This window comes from Panthera onca, chromosome B1 (assembly GCF_046562875.1).
Source record: "Panthera onca isolate mPanOnc1 chromosome B1, mPanOnc1 haplotype 2, whole genome shotgun sequence".
Classification (NCBI taxonomy): domain Eukaryota; kingdom Metazoa; phylum Chordata; class Mammalia; order Carnivora; family Felidae; genus Panthera; species Panthera onca.
This window is the reverse complement of record NC_138342.1, coordinates 171,186,379-171,207,189: the sequence shown is the minus strand read 5'-3', so window position 1 is coordinate 171,207,189 and position 20,811 is coordinate 171,186,379. Positions and strand designations below refer to the sequence as shown.

The 20,811-nt window shown below is 37.5% G+C and overlaps 1 protein-coding gene across 1 annotated transcript; it reads right to left on the bottom strand.

Moving 5' to 3' along the window:
• Positions 1-3,250: 3,250 nt before the first annotated feature.
• Positions 3,251-20,721, bottom strand: ADAMDEC1 (ADAM like decysin 1). Its single transcript, XM_060653233.3, has 14 exons — positions 20,588-20,721; positions 18,731-18,846; positions 17,156-17,232; positions 16,136-16,214; positions 14,356-14,432; positions 13,075-13,261; positions 12,795-12,857; positions 12,053-12,124; positions 11,585-11,754; positions 11,144-11,225; positions 10,312-10,442; positions 8,671-8,848; positions 5,234-5,319; positions 3,251-3,958 (listed from the first exon to the last, which is right to left on the bottom strand). Exons 1-14 carry the CDS (start codon positions 20,634-20,636, stop codon positions 3,952-3,954), a joined length of 1,374 nt encoding a protein of 457 aa, XP_060509216.2. The 5' UTR covers positions 20,637-20,721; the 3' UTR covers positions 3,251-3,951.
• Positions 20,722-20,811: the final 90 nt, after the last annotated feature.

Below are 20,811 nucleotides of genomic sequence, written 5' to 3'. Positions count from 1 at the left end.
GACGGTCTCATCAGAATGGAGAACAAAATGGTAGAAGCCTAAATTATTTGTAAATGACTTGCTTCAGGACTCAGGGCACTGGAGTGAGTTGTGCGCCTTCCGTATGTTTTCTATAGAACCCTGGATAAGTCACTTAACAACCTATTTGGCCACAGATTCTTCCATTATGAAATGAAAACACTACCACTCGTTACGCCTGTCTCTTAATGTTTTCATTAAGACTCAAACTTGGTAAAAGATGTAAACATACTTTGAAAAACTTAGAACGCGGAGCAGATATATGGTAGTCTTTTGATTTTGCTCTGGTTGGAAACAGAATTCTGCTTTTGAAAGTAATTTCCAGTTGATAAAAACACATCACATTTAACTGTTAGACTGTTTGCATGTTGCCAAACACCAAAAGGAAACTATTCAGATGTTTGGTCTACCAATATGTCAACCATCTGGAGGTTTTCAAAAAAGAGTTATTTAAGTCTTTATTATAGCAATGCCTTTTTTTTTTTTTTCTGAAAAGTTCTATGACACCTGATAAATTCAATGGAAAAAGTTTCATTTAAACTGGTTATTTGATGATCTGCCAGTTATGCACAGCTTTGAAAGTTGCCCAAACCTCTAGGCCATTTTTCTGAAGACGCGTATCTTTTCATGACAAAGGCAGAGTCATTAAGAAGTTGAAAATAATGTAATAGGTCTTTGGCACTAGGCTGGGGCTTGGGACTCAGACACTGAAGCCACTTGGAGTAGGTGTTGCCCCTCCCCCACGATCTACACCAGTTTTTTTTTTTTTCTTTTTTTTTAATGTTTGTTTATTTTTGACAGAGAGAGGGACAGAGCATGAGTCGGGGAGGGGCAGAGAGGGAGACACAGAATCGGAAGCAGGCTCCAGTCTCCGAGCTGTCAGCACGGAGCCCGATGCGGGGCTTTGAACTCACAAACCACGAGATCATGACCTGGGCTGAAGTCAGACCCTCAAATGACTGAGCCATCCAGGCACCCCGATATACACCAGTTTTTGATGCTTGGATGCCACTAATTAGAATTTGAAAGTGCCCTCTGTACGTCACTCCCCAGCCCATATATCTTATACTATCTCAAGTAACTGCGGTAGAACATTCTTTGAAGGTGGAAAAGAATCAGAATCCTGACGCCTTGTGTTTGAGATTTATAGGTATAATTCCATGTTGGATAGGCTGGAGTAGCCTTGATTAAAACAAATTTCAGAAAAACACAAGGGATCTTTTGGACAAAAAAAAAAAAAAAAAGAGAGAGAGACAAGGACCCGATTATGTACCTGGATTTACTCAGTAGGGTAGAAAAGAGTGGAGTAGGGTTGGTGATCATATTTCTAGGCTAATAGAATCCAACCTATTCCATGACCTGGCCATTCTGAATACACCGTTGTGCTTTGGAGAAATGGCTGCATGTATATGTCTTAAAAACTTTGTTTGAAGTCCTCTAATCAGTCGTATGCTGGTAACTTTTTAATAATTGACTCTCTGGAATAACAAATGCATGTACGCACATAAATACATATGTTTACTATAAATGTTATTAATATAAAGGATATGTGGCATACAATTTTAAGAAAATAAAACATATGATAATTCTTTGTTGTAAATTCCATACAGTCATTAGATTCTCACAGAATGCTTTCGCTGTAAGTGAGTGAAATCAAAACGACAAAGATATATATTGGAATTTCACTCACATGTCAAAGATGCGAGCAACAAATTCGACAATCGTTTTCAAATACTGAAAGAGCATTATCTCAGGTTTTTGTATGATTCACATCATAATTGCTACAAAGACTCATTTTTAAAACTTCACTCTGCATTACAAACACTTTTGCGTCACTTTCTTAAGTATAAACAATAAGCAAATCAATTGATTCGTAGCATTTGCTTCTTTCTGTAATAAAATTTTCCCACCACGGTCCATCTCAAGCTACCAATATGACATCACTGGATGGAGCAGATGTATACAGTTACGGTTATACAGGTTGCTTTTGAGTAACGCCTGGGTTTCATAACCAGCTCATAATAGTCCCGAAAATCTAACAATTGGCACTCACCTACTCGCTGTTTCCAGCATGGCGCTGTCTTTAATTTTTGGAGCTCAGGCAGTTTTACTATAAGAAACCTTTACCTGAGTAGGAGGTAGGGGAGGGAAGTATGCCAAAAAAACAAAACAAACAAAAAAAAAACCCTTTTGGCCTTGGAGGAATTGGCTGGAAATTTGTATCAGACCAGCGGACAATGAAAATATGGACGATTCATGCCTTGGGACTGTTTCATGGCTTTCAGTGACATCGCACATGCAGCTTTATCTGTAGCCCAGCTAATGCCAAGCCCACCAATAATGGCAAGACAGTCAACACCAGTAGGCAGGGCTTTCTGGAAGGCTGTTCTTTTCAAAGCTCAATCTTTAGAAGTGTGTTTAAATTCTTGTTCTCCTAGTATAAGCATCAATGGAATTTTGAGGAATGTTTGGAGTAACTGTTAAAAAGCATTTGAATACAGAAACCTCAGGAAGAAGTCGAATCTCACGTGACTGACCTCAAGTCATTTCACTGTGAACATTAAAAGATGTTGTGACCTTCATCTCATCTCCACATCTCCCCATCTCATCTCCGCACTGTGATGCCTGGTTACCTATGGCAACACTGTTAGAGGACTGTAGGAAAAAAATAGTCTAAATACGTGAGGCTTTAACACCTAACGCAAACCTACACGGAAGGTTGAAAATACTCATGCTTGAAAATCACCACAAAGCGGCGCCACACAGTGGCTCAGTCGGTTAAGCATCTACTCCTGGTTTCGGTTCAGGTCATGATGTCCTGGTTCATGAGTTCAAGCCCCGCGTCCAGTTCTGTGCTGACAGTGCAGAACCTGCTTGGGATTCTCTCTCTCCCTCTTTCTCTGCCCCTCCCTTGCTTGTGTGCTTTCTCTCTCTCTCTCTCTCTCTCTCAAAATTAATAAATAAACTTTACGGGACGCCTGGGTGGCTCAGTCGGTTAAGCGTCCGACTTCGGCTCAGGTCATGATCTCACAGTCTGTGGGTTCGAGCCCCGCATCGGGCTCTGTGCTGACAGCTCAGAACCTGGAGCCTGTTTCATATTCTGTGTCTCCCTCTCTCTCTCTGACCCACCCCTGTTCATGCTCTGTCTCTCTCTGTCTCAAAAATAAATAAACGTTAAAAAAAAATTTTTTTTTAATTAATAAATAAACTTTAAAAAAAATGACCACACAGAAAAGTCTCAAACATTTGCGGTTTTATTCATTGACAGTAAGGTGTCTATTCCATCAATAGATGAATAAAACATTCTTTGATGGTAAATCAAAATGTGAGCATGAAGCCTTCTCAAAATTAGCATTACATGTGATGGTGAGAAAGGATCATACATGATAAAATGAAATATATTTCTATGTAATTGCTCTTGACATGATATAGACAAATACCACACTTCTAAGAACAAGATAAGTAGAATACTGAAGGGTAATAAAATGACACGTGAATTCTGTTCTCCCTTCTTCTGCCAAAGCTTCTCTCATCAAGTGGACTTGCTTTGCCATGGGTTATACAAGCAAAATGAGATTGGGGTAAAAATGTCAGTCACTTGTAGAGTTCACAGTTCTCAATTGAGCCTGTATAATTCGGCGGCACCTTGAGGCTTTTTGGTCAAAGGCTAATTTCTTTTGTTCCCCAAAGAGCAGAGTTAGCCTCACCATCCTTAAAAATACATTAAAGATCAGGCTTTAGAAAACAGGCAATTTCTCTGAATTCCTCTATTTACCTGTTGGCTAGGCTGATAAAAATAGAAGAAGTACAATTCCAAATGGAAAGCAAAATATATCTAAATGCAACAGTGAAAATACACAAGATTTCTGGTGAGTTTAGATCTCTTGATTCTTGTCCCAGCAAGTAGCATCTCAATGAAGGAGATTTTTTGATTCACTGTCTGATTAAAAGAAAAAAAAATTTGGAAGTCATGGTTATTATAAATTATAAAATGTTACGTAATTGATAATTAACATTTATAAAATGTACGTAATACTAACGACCCTCCTGAGTGAGAAGAGCATTAGGTCCATTTCACAGGTGAGAAAACAAATTAAGTAACTAGGCTTGAAGTCCCACAGCTAGTTTGGGGCCGAACTAAGAAAAATGGTTTCCTGACTCCAAACCCAATTTCCTTTCCATGATAATAGATTGTCAATCTTCCCAGTAATGGAACATGCCCACCTAGCATCCCAAGTCCCTGAGGAGTTGAATGGATATCTTCTGAGATGCTAAGCTTTTGGTCTCTGTGACAGATTAAGAAGCTGGGCATGATTTCCAGAACTCCCTGCCTAGGGGATCACATGTCAGGTTGAGCAGGCCTTGTTAAATGAGGCTTGCTGAAGAAATGAGTATTGTTCCTGATCTTAGAACCTCGCTGGTTTTTTTCTTAAGGAAGTGATAGTTGATGGTGTCTGAGTTGATTATTCCCTTTATAATCTCTCCACAGGTTTAACTCCAGAAAAGACTCAGGGAAGGGGGTGGGCAGGATTACTATTTTCCATGTATTTTATCCTGAGTTTTTCCCCATTTATGATTTTTTCATTGTTCAGGGACTATTTTTCACTGAAACAAATACCATATTCAGTCAGACCAGTTGGGTTCCCTAACCCAACTCATGTAGGGTTCTATAAAACACAAAAATAATACATGGATTATAGCTTATTGAGACACCTTAAAAGAAATATCACCAAATGGTGTAGTATGTTCTTAAATATTATTAATTTTCTGACTACCTTGTAAATTACAACTATCAGCTCTTTACCAAGAATAAAAGAGGCTTCTTAAAAATGAACTTTTCTTACTCTCATCTTAGTTTGTATTAAACTCATCACCACCTAAGAGAAATTCATAGTTTTTAGCATAGACTGAAGCAGTCTTAAACTCCCAGATGACCACATAGCCACTTTTCTCATTAGCATATTAGTAGACACGAAACCCTAAGTTGTTTTTGTTCAGTATGGTGGGGTTTTTTTTCTCTTTCTGAAATGGAGTCATTTGAAAAATGTGCAGTAAAAAAAAAAATAAATAAATAAAATTTTAACAAATGAATTAAACGAAGATATAAAGTGAGTTGTGTTTTCTTGTATTATAGAACTTAGTGGCCCATCTTTCTCAACTCTGAAATAAAAATGAGAACATATTTGGGAACAAAGAATGAAAAAAAGGGTCTTACATGATATGGTTCAGAGTGGCTCCTCTACAGTCAGCTTCAGATTTTAATTTACAGGTCATGGCCTCACAGCAAGGATTGGAACATTTCTTTAAAGCACACAGACAGGGAAAGTTGGTTCAGCATTTCTTCCTACACACTAGGTTCATACAATTTTTAGTACAAGATGGCAAAGAAATTTCACTTTTTAAACTAAATTACTCTGCTCTACAAATTACGGAGGAGATGACCAAAGAAATGTCATAGTAGAAAGACATGTTAAGTCCAATGAAAACCACTTCTTAAAAGGACAAAAAGAGAATTATCCAAGAATTACCACAAATAAATTTGGTCTAGCTGGTATTACGTGTAAGTTAATTAAAACTTCAAGGGAGAATACTTCTCTACTACTCAAACTATTTGAAGGTAGGGGAAAAAATGTTAATTCTCAAGTTATTTTACTAAGCCTCCATAATTCTGGTAATGAGAGTTGGTAATGAATACTCACACACACACACGTACACACACACACGTATGCACACCCAATTCTCATTTACGAATAGAAGTACAAAAGCTTGAATAAAATATTAGTAAAAGACCAGTTTATTAATATAATAACTCTCCATTACAACGATGCAGGGCGGTTTTTTTTTCACCAAAAGTACAAGGGTGCCTCAACTATACAGAATAAAGTAATATAATCCATCATATTAAGAGGCCGAGGGTAGAAAAAAACTAATATTATTGTGATAGATGGCAAAGATTAGAAAATAAAGATAATTTAGAAAGAAAGAAAATCTATCTGATAAATAGCAAAAATATATCCAATAAAATCAACAGTAAGACATGGATTATTGATAGTCTATATTTTTATGGAAATTCTGACATGCCACGAGAGAAAGAAAAGATATGAAAATGTAACAATAATTGGAAAGTATAAATCACATTTTCATCTCTTGTACGTAATAAAATATTTGACCTGGTAAAAAATAGAGAATCGACTCTAAAAACATTGGATGAGTCACTAAGATAACTCTTTAAGATAATAAAAGAACATTAAAAAAGTAATAAATCACCTAATATGAAAAAGTGAACATCACACATACTAATAGAAAAAAGAAAAATAGAAAATACTTCAGAATAAGCTTTCATAATAAAGAGCTACAAGAACTTTATATTTAACTGTCCTGAGAAACTCAAAACGCAACCAGTTTAAACAATAATACTGTGGAAGTGGCAGCGGCCTTCGGAGTGAAATACGAATTTCATGCATTTCAATCAGAATCCCAATTCTATTTGGGGGAAAACTGACAAAATACCAAGAATTATATGGAAGAATGAACACTGAGGAAGGACTACACAAATCCCACCCCCCAAAATCAACACATTTGGGGCGCCTGGGTGGCTCCGTCAGTTGTGTCCGACTCTTGGTTTCAGCTCAGGTCACAATCTCACAGTTGGTGAGTTCGAGCCTACATCGGTCTCTGTGCTGACAGCATGGAACCTGCTTGGGATTCTTTCTCTCTCTCCCTCTCTCTCCCTTTCTCTCTGCCTCCCCCAGTTGTGCTCTCTGAGTCTCTCTCTGTCTCAAAATAAATAAATAAACTAAAAAGAAAAAGTAAACACACTCGCCACTGAAGGTATTTAAATGCATTGCATAGTCACAGTCATTAAAATAATATGATGCTGTGATAATATTTAGACCGATGGATACTATGGTTATTTTTAAGATCTAGAAAAAGGCTTAAATATGTAGATCAAAACAGTGAAATAGCATATTAGATCATAGGAAATAGGACTATCCACTAAAAAATACTATATAAAGGTTATATACTACTTTTTGGATAGGAAAACAGCTGTTGAAAAACTCAGTTGTTCATAAGCTTGAACTTCCTAGTTTTATTCCACTCCTAAGGAAGAAAATCAACACAAAATGGAAACGATATAGGAGTTGGCTGATACACTTAAAGAATATTAGATCTTTCACATAATATAAACAGTGTTTTCTCTCTCTCTCTCTCATCTGTCTGTGTGCACTGACTATATGCCATGCACCTGCTGACATTAGAAGCACCTAAGACCGTAAATGATTTCAATTGTCTTCTTTTATTTATTTATTTATTTTTAATTTTTTTTTTAACGTTTATTTATTATTGAGAGACAGAGAGACACAGAGCATGAGCAGGGGAGGGGTAGAGAGAGGAGGAGACACAGAATCCGAAGCAGGCTCCAGGCCCTGAGCTGTCAGCACAGAGCCTGGTGTGGGGCTCGAACTCACAAACTGTGAGATCATGACCTGAGCCGAAGTCAGTCACCCAACCAACTGAGCCACCCAGGTGCCCCTGATTTCAATTGTCTTCTACCCAAGCAGGTTTACTGGAGTGTAAGCAAGGTGGGAATGAGATAAACTTAAAGCTAACTCATTATAAAGCACCACATTATTTGTAAAATTTCATTTCTCATTATAATTAAAAGAATATTTATAATATCCTTTACAAATGATTGCTACACCATGAAATCTTCTAATGTAATTCAACAGCTTAAAATGTCTACATTAATAGCAGAGGCATAGGGCGATTATGAACGTGTTTATGAATGGAACGTGGGATTTAATGTGGGATAGCTGGCAAATAGTCTTTCAGAGACACTGATGCCCGACAGGGGTCAGATTTTTGTAAAGATTAGCAGAATTATAGTAATTATCTCAGACATTTTATATTAACAGCTAATTTTCTACAGGCTTATGCGATTTTCTCTCTCTCTTTTTTTTCCTTCTCTGTTTCATTTACTGCTTGGTTTATACACTGGCTTGTTGAGTGAAGGCCAGCTCTCTCTATGGAAAGAAGTTACGTCTAGATCTGTAATTGCTTTTGCTTAACAAATGATCAACTGTGACTTGAGGTGATTTAAGGATTTCTGGCTAATATATCTAGGAAAGATTATAAATGACATGTTATAGTTAATGATTTACTTCTTTACATCGAGCTTTATATAATCATGTCATAAGTGCATCCTGGCTTTTGAAATGCCTTTCAAAACATGTCTAAAATCGGTATTAAAAACACAAGCACAGGGGTGCCTGGGTGGCTCAGTCGGTTAAGCATCCGACTTCGGCTCAGGTCATGATCTCACAGTCTGTGGGTTCGAGCCCCGCATCGGGCTCTGTGCTGACAGCTCAGAACCTGGAGCCTGTTTCATATTCTGTGTCTCCCTCTCTCTCTCTGACCCACCCCTGTTCATGCTCTGTCTCTCTCTGTCTCAAAAATCAATAAACGTTAAAAATTTTTTTCTAAAAATAAAAAAAATAAACCCAAGCACAAGCCCACTTTTTTACTGTGATGCCAAGCTTATCTTTAGAAAGTCTTTCCAAAAGAACATTTTTAAAGAAGGAAAAGAAAACAGCATAATTCTCATGTTGCAATAACTCTATAATAAATTTCAAACCGTGGATATTTTCCTACCTTAGGAGGGCCACAATCACAATCTTCTCCTACTTCCAGAAGTTGGTTCCCACACACTGGCTTTGTTATTATATTTTTAGGAATTGGTGCTTGTAGCAGGCACTTTGGTTTTTGAGATAAAATGTATTTCTCAAAATGTGCACGGCAGGATGTACTGAAATCTTTTGGGAATTTTGAGCTGTAACCAGAAGAAAAGTCATGATATATAGTGAGAAACTGATTTGTCTAACTATATCCCCGGGTTCAATGGAAATTCCAAATTCAGTATTTGTTCAGGACAGTACTATGTTATACGTGAAGGGCAAAAGGGCGTAAATACTATGCTAGTTGGAAAATTGTTTTCCTAGACGGAGCTTGTAGAACTGGAAGAATTTAAATTCCTGTGTGGATTCCGTACTGTCCTAAATGGCAGGAGTGATGAATGAGCCAATTCTATGAACGTATTTCTCTTCCTATTCATGACCACTTTTAAGAGCAAAGTATTTTTTTTTTTCATTTTTCTATCCCAAGTCCTTGCAAATTTCCTGGCATTAGAAGGTAATTAATAACAACATAAAAATGGATGGAGTGATTAGTGATGGGGATATATAAGAATGTTGTCATCATCTTACTGGCTTACTTAGGTGTCATCATCTTACTTAGATATTTTAAGAAAATATATTACTATTTAATAATAATAAGTAGGTACATCTTAATCCCCTTCATCTATGTTTCCCATCCCCTTCCCCTCCCCTGTCTGGCAACCACCAGTTTGTTCTCTGTATTTATGAATATATTTCTGGTTTTGTCTGTTTGTTAGTTTATTCATTTATTAGTTTGTTCATTAGTTTTGATTTTTAAATTCCATTTATAAGTAAAATAATATGATATTTGTCTTTTTCTGTTTGATTTATTTCACTTAGCACAATACCCTCTAAATCCATCCATATTGACATGAATGGCAGGATTTCATTCTTCTTAATGTCTGAGTAATATTTCATTATGTTGTATATATATATGTGTGTATATATATATATGTATATATATCCATTCACTTTTTTTTTAATTTTTTTTTAACATTTATTTGTTTTTTAGACAGAGAGAGACAGAGCATGAAAGGGGGAGGGTCAGAGAGAGAGAGGGAGACACAGAATCCGAAACAGGCTCCAGGCTCCGAGCTGTCAGCACAGAGCCTGACGCGGGGCTCGAACTCACGAACCGCGAGATCCTGACCTGAGCCGAAGCCGGACGCTTAACCGACTGAGCCACCCAGGCGCCCCATGCATTCACTTATTGCTTGACATGTAGGTTGCTTCCATATCTTGGCCATTAAAAAGTCTTTTAAGTTAAAATAACATGGTTACCATACTCATAATCTCTAACTTGGCATATTTGGAAATCTGAAGTAATGAGCCCCGATAAGCTAGTAAAACCTGTGCATCAATAGGTTGGAGTGTGAATTAACGGGATTCACAGCCCTTGGTAAAAAAACAAAAAAAAACCCCAAAAAACAAAAAAACAACAAAACAAACAAAAGCCCCCAAAACACAAGAATCCATTCACTATATAGACTGTATCTGAATTCTTTAAAATTTAAGAAATATTTAAATTGAAGAATTAAGAGATATATATTTTTTTTTCTCAAGCGTGACAAAGTCTCACCTCAGATATTGATTCATCACACAACTCCCTGAGGGACACTTGGTGTAATATGGAACATCGGGCATACCAAGGACATGACCTAATTCATGCGACATCACTCCTACAAGAGACACACTATTCTTTTTCTTAGCCTAGAAAGAAGCAAAAAAAAAAAAAAAACCAGAAACATCTATTACTTACGATATTTAGTTATTTCCTAGCTAAAAAAAATAGTTGGACAGATGAAAAATAATGAGTCTTTAAGCTCTTTTCCCTGCCATTGGCTATCGTAAAATGTTGAACTGACATTTGAACTGGTTGGCTCCTGTGAATCCAACCATCTAGTCAGTGCTCAATAAATGTTTGCTGAGCTAATGAGGAGTTCCTGGTAAACCATGATTAAATTGAAGTAATTACATTCTTCATAGGAAGTACAATACTATGTTTTCAAAGTTTCCAAGAACAATTGCCAGAATGGTCGGCATTGGTAATGCTTGGCCAAATGACACCAAAATGCACCTTGACTGACCTCTCTGGCCATTGATACTGAAGGTGATTAATTTGAAGTCGGCTCAGGCCACAGAGGGCATCTTGGTTCCCTTTCTGTTCCAATTTCCTGTTTTTATTCCCTAATACCAACTAAAGAATGAATACTTCTGGGAGGGCCAGTCTAAGGAAATATTCTATTTTATAATCTAAGGGAGCTTCAGTGTAATGATCTACCAGTAGGTTAATTTCTACTTTTATTTACTGACTCAGCAAATGTTCGTTGTGCTAACTCTGTAGAAGGCATTATTCTGGCCTATCATAGAGGATACAGAACCACAGGGAGCCTTACTATGAGTTTACCAACCTCAATAACAGCAACTGAAGATGGGGAGCACAAGGAATTCGTGGCTGCCATTCCTACACGTCGGTTGGTGAAGTCAATTCCACTGTGTGAAAGTTACAGGCATATTGTCACAACGTAAGTCTTTGGAACCATTAGCTTTTGTCAGTTATGCTCTAGATTTCCTGTTTCTCTACCCTTTTCATATTCAGTAGGCCCCAGAAAGTCTTCTGCTATTCCACAGCATTGTAACGATCACAGATGGCTATCCCACATCCAGGAGTCCATTTTAGTGACCTGACATGGGTCTCCACATTCTTACAGGTGAATTCCTAATGGTAGAACTTCAGGTTCCCCGACAACGGCTTGGGGAGATCGAATTGAACAGAAATCTCTACCAAGAGCCGTTTGGGATAACTATCCACCCTGCCTACCTACGCCTTGCCCTGGCCAGCACGTGCTCACCTGAGTAGCTGTGCATGATCGTGTATCTTCATTTTCTCCAGGTTGGAACGATGCCAATTCAGAAAGTTGTTAAAGATGGCACCTGTGTTGGGTACCACCTTTATCTTATCAGCGTCAGACCAGATTTCCATACCCACCAAAGCCACTTGAACATCTATTGTTTTATAGATCTGTGGGAAGAGCATCTTTTTTTCATGAAAATGTTTACGGTTTCTTTATTATCTTAGATCTTGTGCTGATCACCACTGATGGATAAGTGTATCCTATTTTGAAAATAGAAATCCTAGAAGTTGCCTTTGCTACAGTGTATGTGATTTTACCTTGTGGATCCTTGCCTGCTGAGTTTCCCAAAACTGCTGATGGCAAGCCACTGTGACCCTCCCAACTCCTTCTTTGGTGAAAACTCCTTCTGTGGTGAGTCCCCAGGCTTCTATGTGGAAATACATGTTTACAGGGCAAATATCTTACCACATTGAGTAGGTTCATCACATCAAACAAAAAGCTTCTTATCAAAGTTAGATTCCCCTTATATATGTTGTACTGTAAAATACAAAATGCGAACACGATTAAAAAATAAAGTTGATGTGGCACAGAATTTAACATTTTAAGAAAAATTACAAATTTCAACATAAGTAAACGTGTATTCATTCATGTCTGACTTATATAACACTGTGTTTCAACAAATTCTTTCTAAATGTAAGAATTCTTTAGTGTTCAGTGGTTTTCATTTGTAAGGATGAAGAAATCAAATGAACAATTTCAATGTTTCTAACCAATTCAACAACATTAAAATTTGACTATAAAGCAGTATTGACTAAGCCAGAATCACAGATTCTAGTACTTGTATAAATATAAATATAATTTGTAAAATATATATAGTTTTGTATCTGCTTTATGTTTACATAACGGAGTGAGAATTTAAAAAATATTTTAATAACCCATTCTTTAAATTTTTCATGATTATGGTTGATTTCTTGGAGCTATCTGGTATTGAGTATGCTTCCAATATCTGAATATACTGGCAGCAGGTGGATATTAAAGGGGGTGGGTAAGTGAAAACCATTGCCCACAAGGCAGGTGGAAAAGACAGGACATTCAGGTGGGCAGGGCCTGAGTTTTCAGCTAGAATAGCTTATGGCTTGTGTTCACTCGATAAGAAATCTTAACAGTTGACCTAACTGCCCCAGAAGCACCCATATTTTATACTCACAAAGGCATTATCCAGCACCAAAAAGAGATCAATGTATTTCTCAGCCTGAAGAAAGTCTTCTTGCTTTACAAAGAGTAAAATACCATCATTAATAAACATCTTTATCCTAAAGACTGGAAAAACTTACAATATTTTTTTTTGGCCAGGGGGAAATTCCATCAAAGAATAAGTAAGTGAATTATTGCCTTTACCTATAGCAGTAACTGTTGAATACAATGGTATATCATACATCATTGCTGAGACAGTGGAAGAAATGATGACATAGGAAAGCTACACTTACCTCCAGGCTATTGAGTGACCTAGAGGTTCGAATATGGCCTTGTTTCCTGCCAACACTTCTTACACCACAGGTGTGATTATCCAGGTCAAGCTCTTCCTGGTTATATGTGATGACAGCATGTTCTTCTTGGTCTGTACTTTTCAGAGGCTTTATCGTGTATCTTTGGTCATGATACGAGAAGTATCCTCTGTGAAACACAGAGAATCGTATTTCAAGATTCTCTGCCACACAAAGTCACAAAACTGACCAGAATGGAGTATACCTCTCCCTAAATCCTAAGCTCACGCACACAGTTTTCATTCATAGGCCTTCCAGCTAACTTTTGCTAATTTAAATTATAATCCATACTTGTCAATCGTCAAATGAGGGTTATATTATTTACTAGAAAATTCTAAACAAGAATTGCTCAGATGAAGCTGTCCCAAAGGATTTGACATTCAGAGCATAAGCTCAGGGAATGTTTGTCCATAGTTCATTTATCCACTTAACAAATATTTCTTGAAAGCTCCTAGGAATATAATGGAAGAAGGAGTAAAAGAGTATTGAGATACTAAGAACCCCAGAGAAGAGAAAAAATGATGAGCAAATCAGCCAGAGGAACAGGTTGGAACGAGTAGTAACTTAGAGAAGTTTTCTTTTTTGGTAAGAAAATCAATTCAGAAACATAAAGTGAATTCATATGATGGAATGTGACAAATACAACATAGATAGTCATCAAACATTACATCTATGAATGTAGATGTCATATGGGAAGAGGCTTGTGATATGGGTGATATGTGATATGGGTGATATGTGATATGGGTGATACGTGATATGGGTGATACGTGATATGGGTGATATGTGATATTTTGTGATATGGGAAGAGGCTTGTGACATCACATGATGAAAATATACGCCTATATGCACAAAGGCTGCAAGCATGACAAATAGTTAATGATAGTGTCACTTATAAGCACAATTTTGCAGTGGTTATTATTTTTTTTTGGTGGTGCTTTTTCTTACTTCTCCAATTTTTCCAAACTGGCAAGAATTATCTTTGCAAACAGAAATATCACACACACAAGTGCATGTGCGCACACATACACTCTCAAAATTACGCTCGGCATAATTTTTAACCGATTATAAAATGATTGCAAGAGTGATACCTGACTCTTCATTTTAATGGCGTTTTACCCCTGCAGGAGATTTTACCAAGATAGGAAGACATGATGTCCAAGAAGACTCAGTTCTGTGCCATTAGAATGGTGCTTGCTGTTCAATATTTTTGCAAATGGCTCTCACCTCAACCCATCACAAGTACTAATGCTGGCAACAGAATCCTTTTCATTGAGGATGTGTCCTTTATAGTAGCAATGCTCCTAAAGTTGGAAACGAGAAATATACACATTTTTTTTAAACTGTAAGAATAAATGTATCACAGTTGGGGTGAAAGCTGTTATTTTGAATATGTAGGAAAATTCTTCACCTAGTGGCAGTGGCCAGACCAGTTCCCAGACACAAAAACAGTGAGAACTTCAGAGATTTTAGGAACTGCTCCACTACTCACCCTGGAAACTCCATCTTTGACGACGATGTTCTCTTTCTGGCACTCATGGCACAAAAGTCCAGGGAGTATGAACCTAAGTGGGCTCATGGTGAACTTGGACACTGCATCTTGGACACTGGCAAGTCTCCCTGGGATCGACGATGCTCCCAGAGAGCTCTCGAATTTGAGGACCAACTTTTGAGAATTTGGCTTCCCTGTGCTGAGTCCCTAAGACACTGTGTGTCACATGTGTATGAAATGAGGTACCCATTTTTCTAGATCCCAGGCTCCTCAAGAAGCCACACTACCACTCCTGAGCCCCTCATATTAGCTGGTCCAACCCCTCATTTTAATTTGTGTGCTAGTGGAATCCCTTTACCAGCATTAAAACCACAGAGAATCTGTCTACAACTAGAGATTCAGACATGGTTCATGCTCCATATGAGCAAAGTAGGGGGTCCCTTATGTAGAACGATCCAAAAAAGCCATTGAAGAAACTCTTGGTCAAAATAAACTGGTCTCAGGGTCTGAAATTCCATCTATGTTTTTCTTGCATTTGGAAGAAACCTTGTCATCATAAACATTTTCTTGTAGAGGATTTGGAAAAAGTACCAAATTAATATGCCATCAGCCATTCACATTTGAGCCTGAGTTAATTTAAATATTAGCAAAAATCAAGATATCCTTGAAACGAGAGTTTTGATGTGAGAAGGGAACAAAGAGCCATTTTATTACAGAAGTTTTGTCTTTTTATAGAGACATGTTTTGGGTGCCCAAGGAGAGCGGCTCTGGAAACTCATTTAACTTCTTAATACTCCATGATTGAGACTTTCTGTGTTCTCTTCCTGCCCTTTCCTTGGCATTGATTTTGTATGTTTGACCTCTAGACCTTGGCATTATCTACAGCATGGTGGTTTAACCAGGTGTTATATGAATTAAATAATTGATGTCCCATTACTGACCTCAGGATATATGCATACATTGTTCAAAAATAATAAATGGCTACACGACTTTTCAAGCAACTACTGGGGAAGATATTTCTAACTTTTTGATAAGATGGTCTAAGGGAAAGTGGACTGGTAGTTGCTTCTACAAATATAATACTTGGAAGCCTCCTACTGTATCCTTACCTTTTTATTTTTTTATTTATTTTTTTAACGTTTATTTATTTTTGAGACAGAGAGAGACAGAGCATGAACAGGGGAGGGGCAGAGAGAGAGGGAGACACAGAATCGGAAGCAGGCTCCAGGCTCTGAGCCCGTCAGCCCAGAGCCGGACGTGGGGCTCGAACTCACAGACCGCGAGATCGTGACCTGAGCTGAAGTCGGACGCTTAACTGACTGAGCCACCCAGGCGCCCCATCCTTACCTTTTTAAAAAGCTGACTATGATTTTTTCATTTGTTCTCTCATTGGTCATAGATGAGCACCTTTGTTCCTAGTCCTTCGATTTCTTTTTTATTTGCCCTTGCATCTATGCATTGTACAACATAAGTAGTAGATCCCAGAAAAAGTCCCAGAAAGCATTCAGAACCTACCATGTTCTGAGGGCTTGTAGTGATTTTCTCCCCTCCAGGTGAGTAATACGTTTCGGTGTAGTCTGGCCCCAAGAGATGTCTGCAAAGTTCAAAAAGTTGCATGATACACGTAAGGTGGTAATAAGGGCTAATGTTCTTGAAATGCATTGCAGCACAAAAAGAATGATTATATCTATGATGAGAAAGAACACTGTGACCCACTGATTCTTTTCTAACATTGGAACTCTGCTGCTGAAGCCAATCAAAGCCTTAGTTATACCCACTAGATCCAAGGGAAGAAATATCCCCAGATACTTTTCAGCTGCAAATTCTCTATCCTCAAATGGGTTATTCTTAGATTCTTCACAGCAAAGACACAGTCGCCACAGCGTCTCTGAAGGGTGTCGGGTCACAAATATGCATAAAAGACCATTGTGTTCAGGGAGAAGTTTACTGACAGATGTAGAACTTGGTAGAGCCCCATCCCCAGGGATCTATCTCAAGGCTGTGTGTCCTGAATGACTCCTCCATATGTTCTTTTTTAGAGAGAGAAGGAGCGCCAGAGGCGGAGAGGGGCAGAGGAAGAGAGACAGAAAATCTCAAGCAGGCTTCACGCTCAGCTCATAGCCCGATGCAAGGCTTGATCCCATGACGCTGGGATCATGACCCGAGCTGAAATCAAGAATTGGACACTCAACTGACTAAGCCACCTAGACACCCCACATATGTTCTTATAAAAGTAATGGGAGGTCACATCAAAGATTTGAGTTTATCTGGGTAGAAAAGATTTTCAGTAAATCAGGGGAAGTATGAAGGAAGAAAGGCATTATCTGTGTTCTTCCCTTTCTTTATACTTTGCATGTAATTTCCTCAGGAAGCATCAACCTTCTTAGATAACATTAGCACAGTCTAATAACATCTAAAACCCAATATACTTCATGCCTTTTATCTCAAATCACACGAAATAGAGTCTCAAGAAGGTGTATTTTTCCACATTCTCTTAATATAATCTATTGGTTAGACTCAGGCAGTACAACTTACTTGCTCTTTTGTAGGTGAAGAACAACTTCTTCTCCATTTAATGTAATCTGATACTGAAGTTCAGGTTCATATCTGTCCTAAAAATATTTAATAATAAAATGATATCAATTTATATTTCTGATATCAATTATGTGTCTGATATAAAAATGATATCAATTTATATTTCTGATATCAATTATGTGTCTGATATAAAAATGATATCAATTTATATTATATTATAATAAATGATACATGTAGTATCCATAGAAGAATAATTACAAATGCATATAGGATAAAATAATTCTTTTATCTATACAAAATATATAAAACAAAACATAAATTGTACATTAAGATGGATTAACAAAAAGTCCAATAATGCAATAATAGTGATAAGTAATACAGTTATTCAACATAGGCAATAATATTCTATATTATTATTATTCAATAATGTTCAATAATATTCACAGGTTAAACTAGTTCTAAGATGTAAGGTAAGGATTTATTATTTGCCTTACTATACACTATACTGTCCTATGTAGCCTAATTGATCACTAATGGTATAATAATAAGGTAATATTTTTATTATTTAAAATTTTTTTTCACATTTATTTCTTTTTCTGAGAGACAGAGAGAGACAGAACACGAGCAGGGGAGGTGCAGAGAGAGAGGGAGGCACAGAATCGGAAGCAGACTTCAGGCTCTAAGCTGTCAGCACAGAGCCTGACGCGGGGCTGGAACTCATGAACCATGAGCCGAAGTCGGTCACATAACCAACTGAGCCACCCAGGAGCCCCTATTTTTATTATTTTAAAACCAAACCAAATATACTAAAGAAAACCAAGTAAAAACCTACTAAGAATTAAATAAAGTAAAAAATATTTTAAAAGTAAAAGTTACAAATATTTGCAACAACGTAATAGTCGAAGAGTCAATGTCTTTAATCAATTAAAAAAAATTTTTAGTTAATTTATTTTTAAGAGAGAAAGAGAGTAAGAGAGAGAATGAGTGGGGGAGGGTCAGAGAGAGAGAGAGAGAGGGAGAGAGAGAATCCCAATCAGGCTCTGCACTGCCCTCATGGAGCCCCATACAGGGCTGGAACTCATGAACTGTGAGATCATAACCTGAGCCAAAACCAAGAGTCTGATGCTTAACCAACTGAGGCACCCAGGCGCCCATCTTTAATAAATTTTGTAAATCGTGCTACTTAATGGGATAATGTTGAGTTCTCCATTACAGACAAGATGACCATGGAAAAGGCAATTCAGTGGGACAGGAGGTGAGGGTAGGGGGAATACATAGGTTTGGTGAACTTGGTAAGAAACACCTTCTAGAAATGACTGCCTTCCTATGCTCTCCCCCGTCCTCCAAATTTGGAGAGATGTCCAAGCAGCTTTGTTCTTTATGAGCAAGTGAAACAGTTAACTCTCTTCTTACGGCTTAATTGTAAAAGCATTCTGAGAAATCCTGCATTCTTTCCTGGGCAAAGGGGATCCGTGGATATGGGCTTCAAAAGTCAACTATTAGACATCGCTTCCATGGGTGAAGAGGCTCTTAACTGGTTCTTTGTAAAATCCCATAGTCATTCACACTGCTTACCTCTTTGCCATTCTCTGTCTGGTTGTTTTGTATCTCCCTTTTGTGTAAAATGTGTAGTTTTTTAGGGCGAACTACTTCATACAGCTCTAATTCAGGTGTTTGCTTTATGGCCATTGCTAGAAAGAGAGAGAGGTAATTTTGATAAAACACATTTAAAGTCTTTGGTATTGTTTTGGTTTGGGTTGGTCAGTTTTGTTGAAATGGTATGGAAGACTGAATTCCCATCCAGAAAGTAAACCTTAGGAGAAACAAGTTACGCCTTCCTCCTTCTCCTTATCACCTTGGATAACAAAGAATTTTTCTTTTGCTCTATCTACCTATTCTGGAAAGATATGACAGTGCGTTGGATGGTCTCTCAATATGTGGGAGATTACGGAAGCCAGGAATCCTTCCCTGTAGTCCAGTTCCCTCCTCTTCTCTTCTCTAGTCTGGTCCAAAATTGAGGATTTTTCTCTCAGTGTTCTCAGAGATTTCTTTTTTCTTTCTATGTCTTTTTCTCTTTGTGGTGAAACCTCAGACTACCCCTTCCAAAAATCAAATTTTTATAAACAGACAATACTTCATTCTTAGGGAAGACCCTACTGACCGCTATTTTCTTTCAAAGCGTAACAATAAACCGTTACGTTCTTTGTCTCATCAGCATTTGCCCTCAAGACTCCAGATTTCATAGGGAGACAAAGTTTTTGTGATCCCTGCCGAAGCAACTTTAAAGCATCAGATAGCAAGTAGGAAAACCAGATAGCAAGTAGACTAAATGAACTTAGTGTCCTTCTTGATACACTTGGTATAATATTACATAGATCATTTCCTAGAACTGATATTGGAGCCAAAAGATGTGGTCTTAAGTCCTAGCCAAATGACCTTGCAAAAGCTATTTTTCCTTCCAATCAGGTTACTTATTTAAAAAATGGAGGTCGGTGTAAACATTGAATGACATAAAATATACCAAATTATGTAGCGCCAGTCTAGGAAGATGACATATACACCTTATGTACTTTTAATTGTTCGATGTAAGATCAGTCTTGTTTTTAAATGCTCCCATTTTCAAAGATGAATGTCTGTGCTTAAAGACAATTTCCCACTGACAGACAGCGTGGCCTTGGGAACTCCAAGCAGTTTTACACCTGGCTGATGTGAAGAACCGGAAGGAAACTTCTCAAGTAAAAAAATGTCTCCTAGCCAGTCCCCAAAGTTCTGCTATGCTGCTATCTTAGAAAGGACTCATCACATAGGAAAACAGGACATTTATAAATTTATTACTAGAATTTTTTTTAACAATGGAGAATGTGAATCCAATTAACGTAAAGAGTTGTGGGATTTAGAACAGAATAAATTTTAATAGATTTTAGTCTTAACTCCATTAGGAAATTTTCAGTTGGCCAATTAATTTTTAATTTTGCTTAATGCTGCAATTATGTCTAATTTGATGCTAATTTTACTTAAGAGTTATCCATTGTAGCACAGTTTTTGGTCAAATTGTGTCTGGATAAATGATTTCTCCTTATGGGGTAGAAAATATCAATGTTATTCCAGATAACATTGGAGATAGTGAGGAAACTCTTCATTTCTGGTCTGGAAGTTAATTCTCTGGTGTCATTTAGGCTGTGTGCCTTAGAAAATAAAATTATAGATCCAGTAGCATTAATGACCAAGAGGTAAAGTTTGAGGTGCATCCTAATGAAATTATTATACCAATCATAACACCTTGACGATGAGCGTGGAGTATACGTAGATTAAGTAAATATAGCAAAATGCAGTGATCTTTGGGTCATGTGAGCATGTTATTTTCTCAAGAGTACTTTCAAATGCATTAAGCAATTTGACTTTTGTATAAAATGTCAGGATTTTGGTGCTTACCTTGAGTTGGAGTGATGAGCCAGAGGATAGAAAGTAGGACCAAAGGCATGTTGCCTACTGCAGGTAGCCGAGAAGTCCCACACGGCCTGAAACTGTGGTCTCCCCAGCTGTCCAGCTTTATCTTCCCCTACTTCTCTTTACAAATTGAAAAAAAAAAAAAAAAGCACAAAACCTCAAGTACTCTCTGTGAGATTGAGGAATGTTTCCTAATGGTGTTGGGAAAT

Coding starts and splice junctions, on each gene's coding strand:
- ADAMDEC1 (XM_060653233.3), bottom strand. CDS start 20,636: ATGCCTTTGGTCCTACTTTCTATCCTCTGGCTCATCACTCCAACTCAA. Junction 10,443..11,143: donor CTTCAGTTGCTGTTATTGAG/GTTGGTAAACTC, acceptor GCTTCTTTCTAG/GCTAAGAAAAAGAATAGTGT. Junction 5,320..8,670: donor GTGATTGTGGCCCTCCTAAG/GTAGGAAAATAT, acceptor TGTGCTTTAAAG/AAATGTTCCAATCCTTGCTG.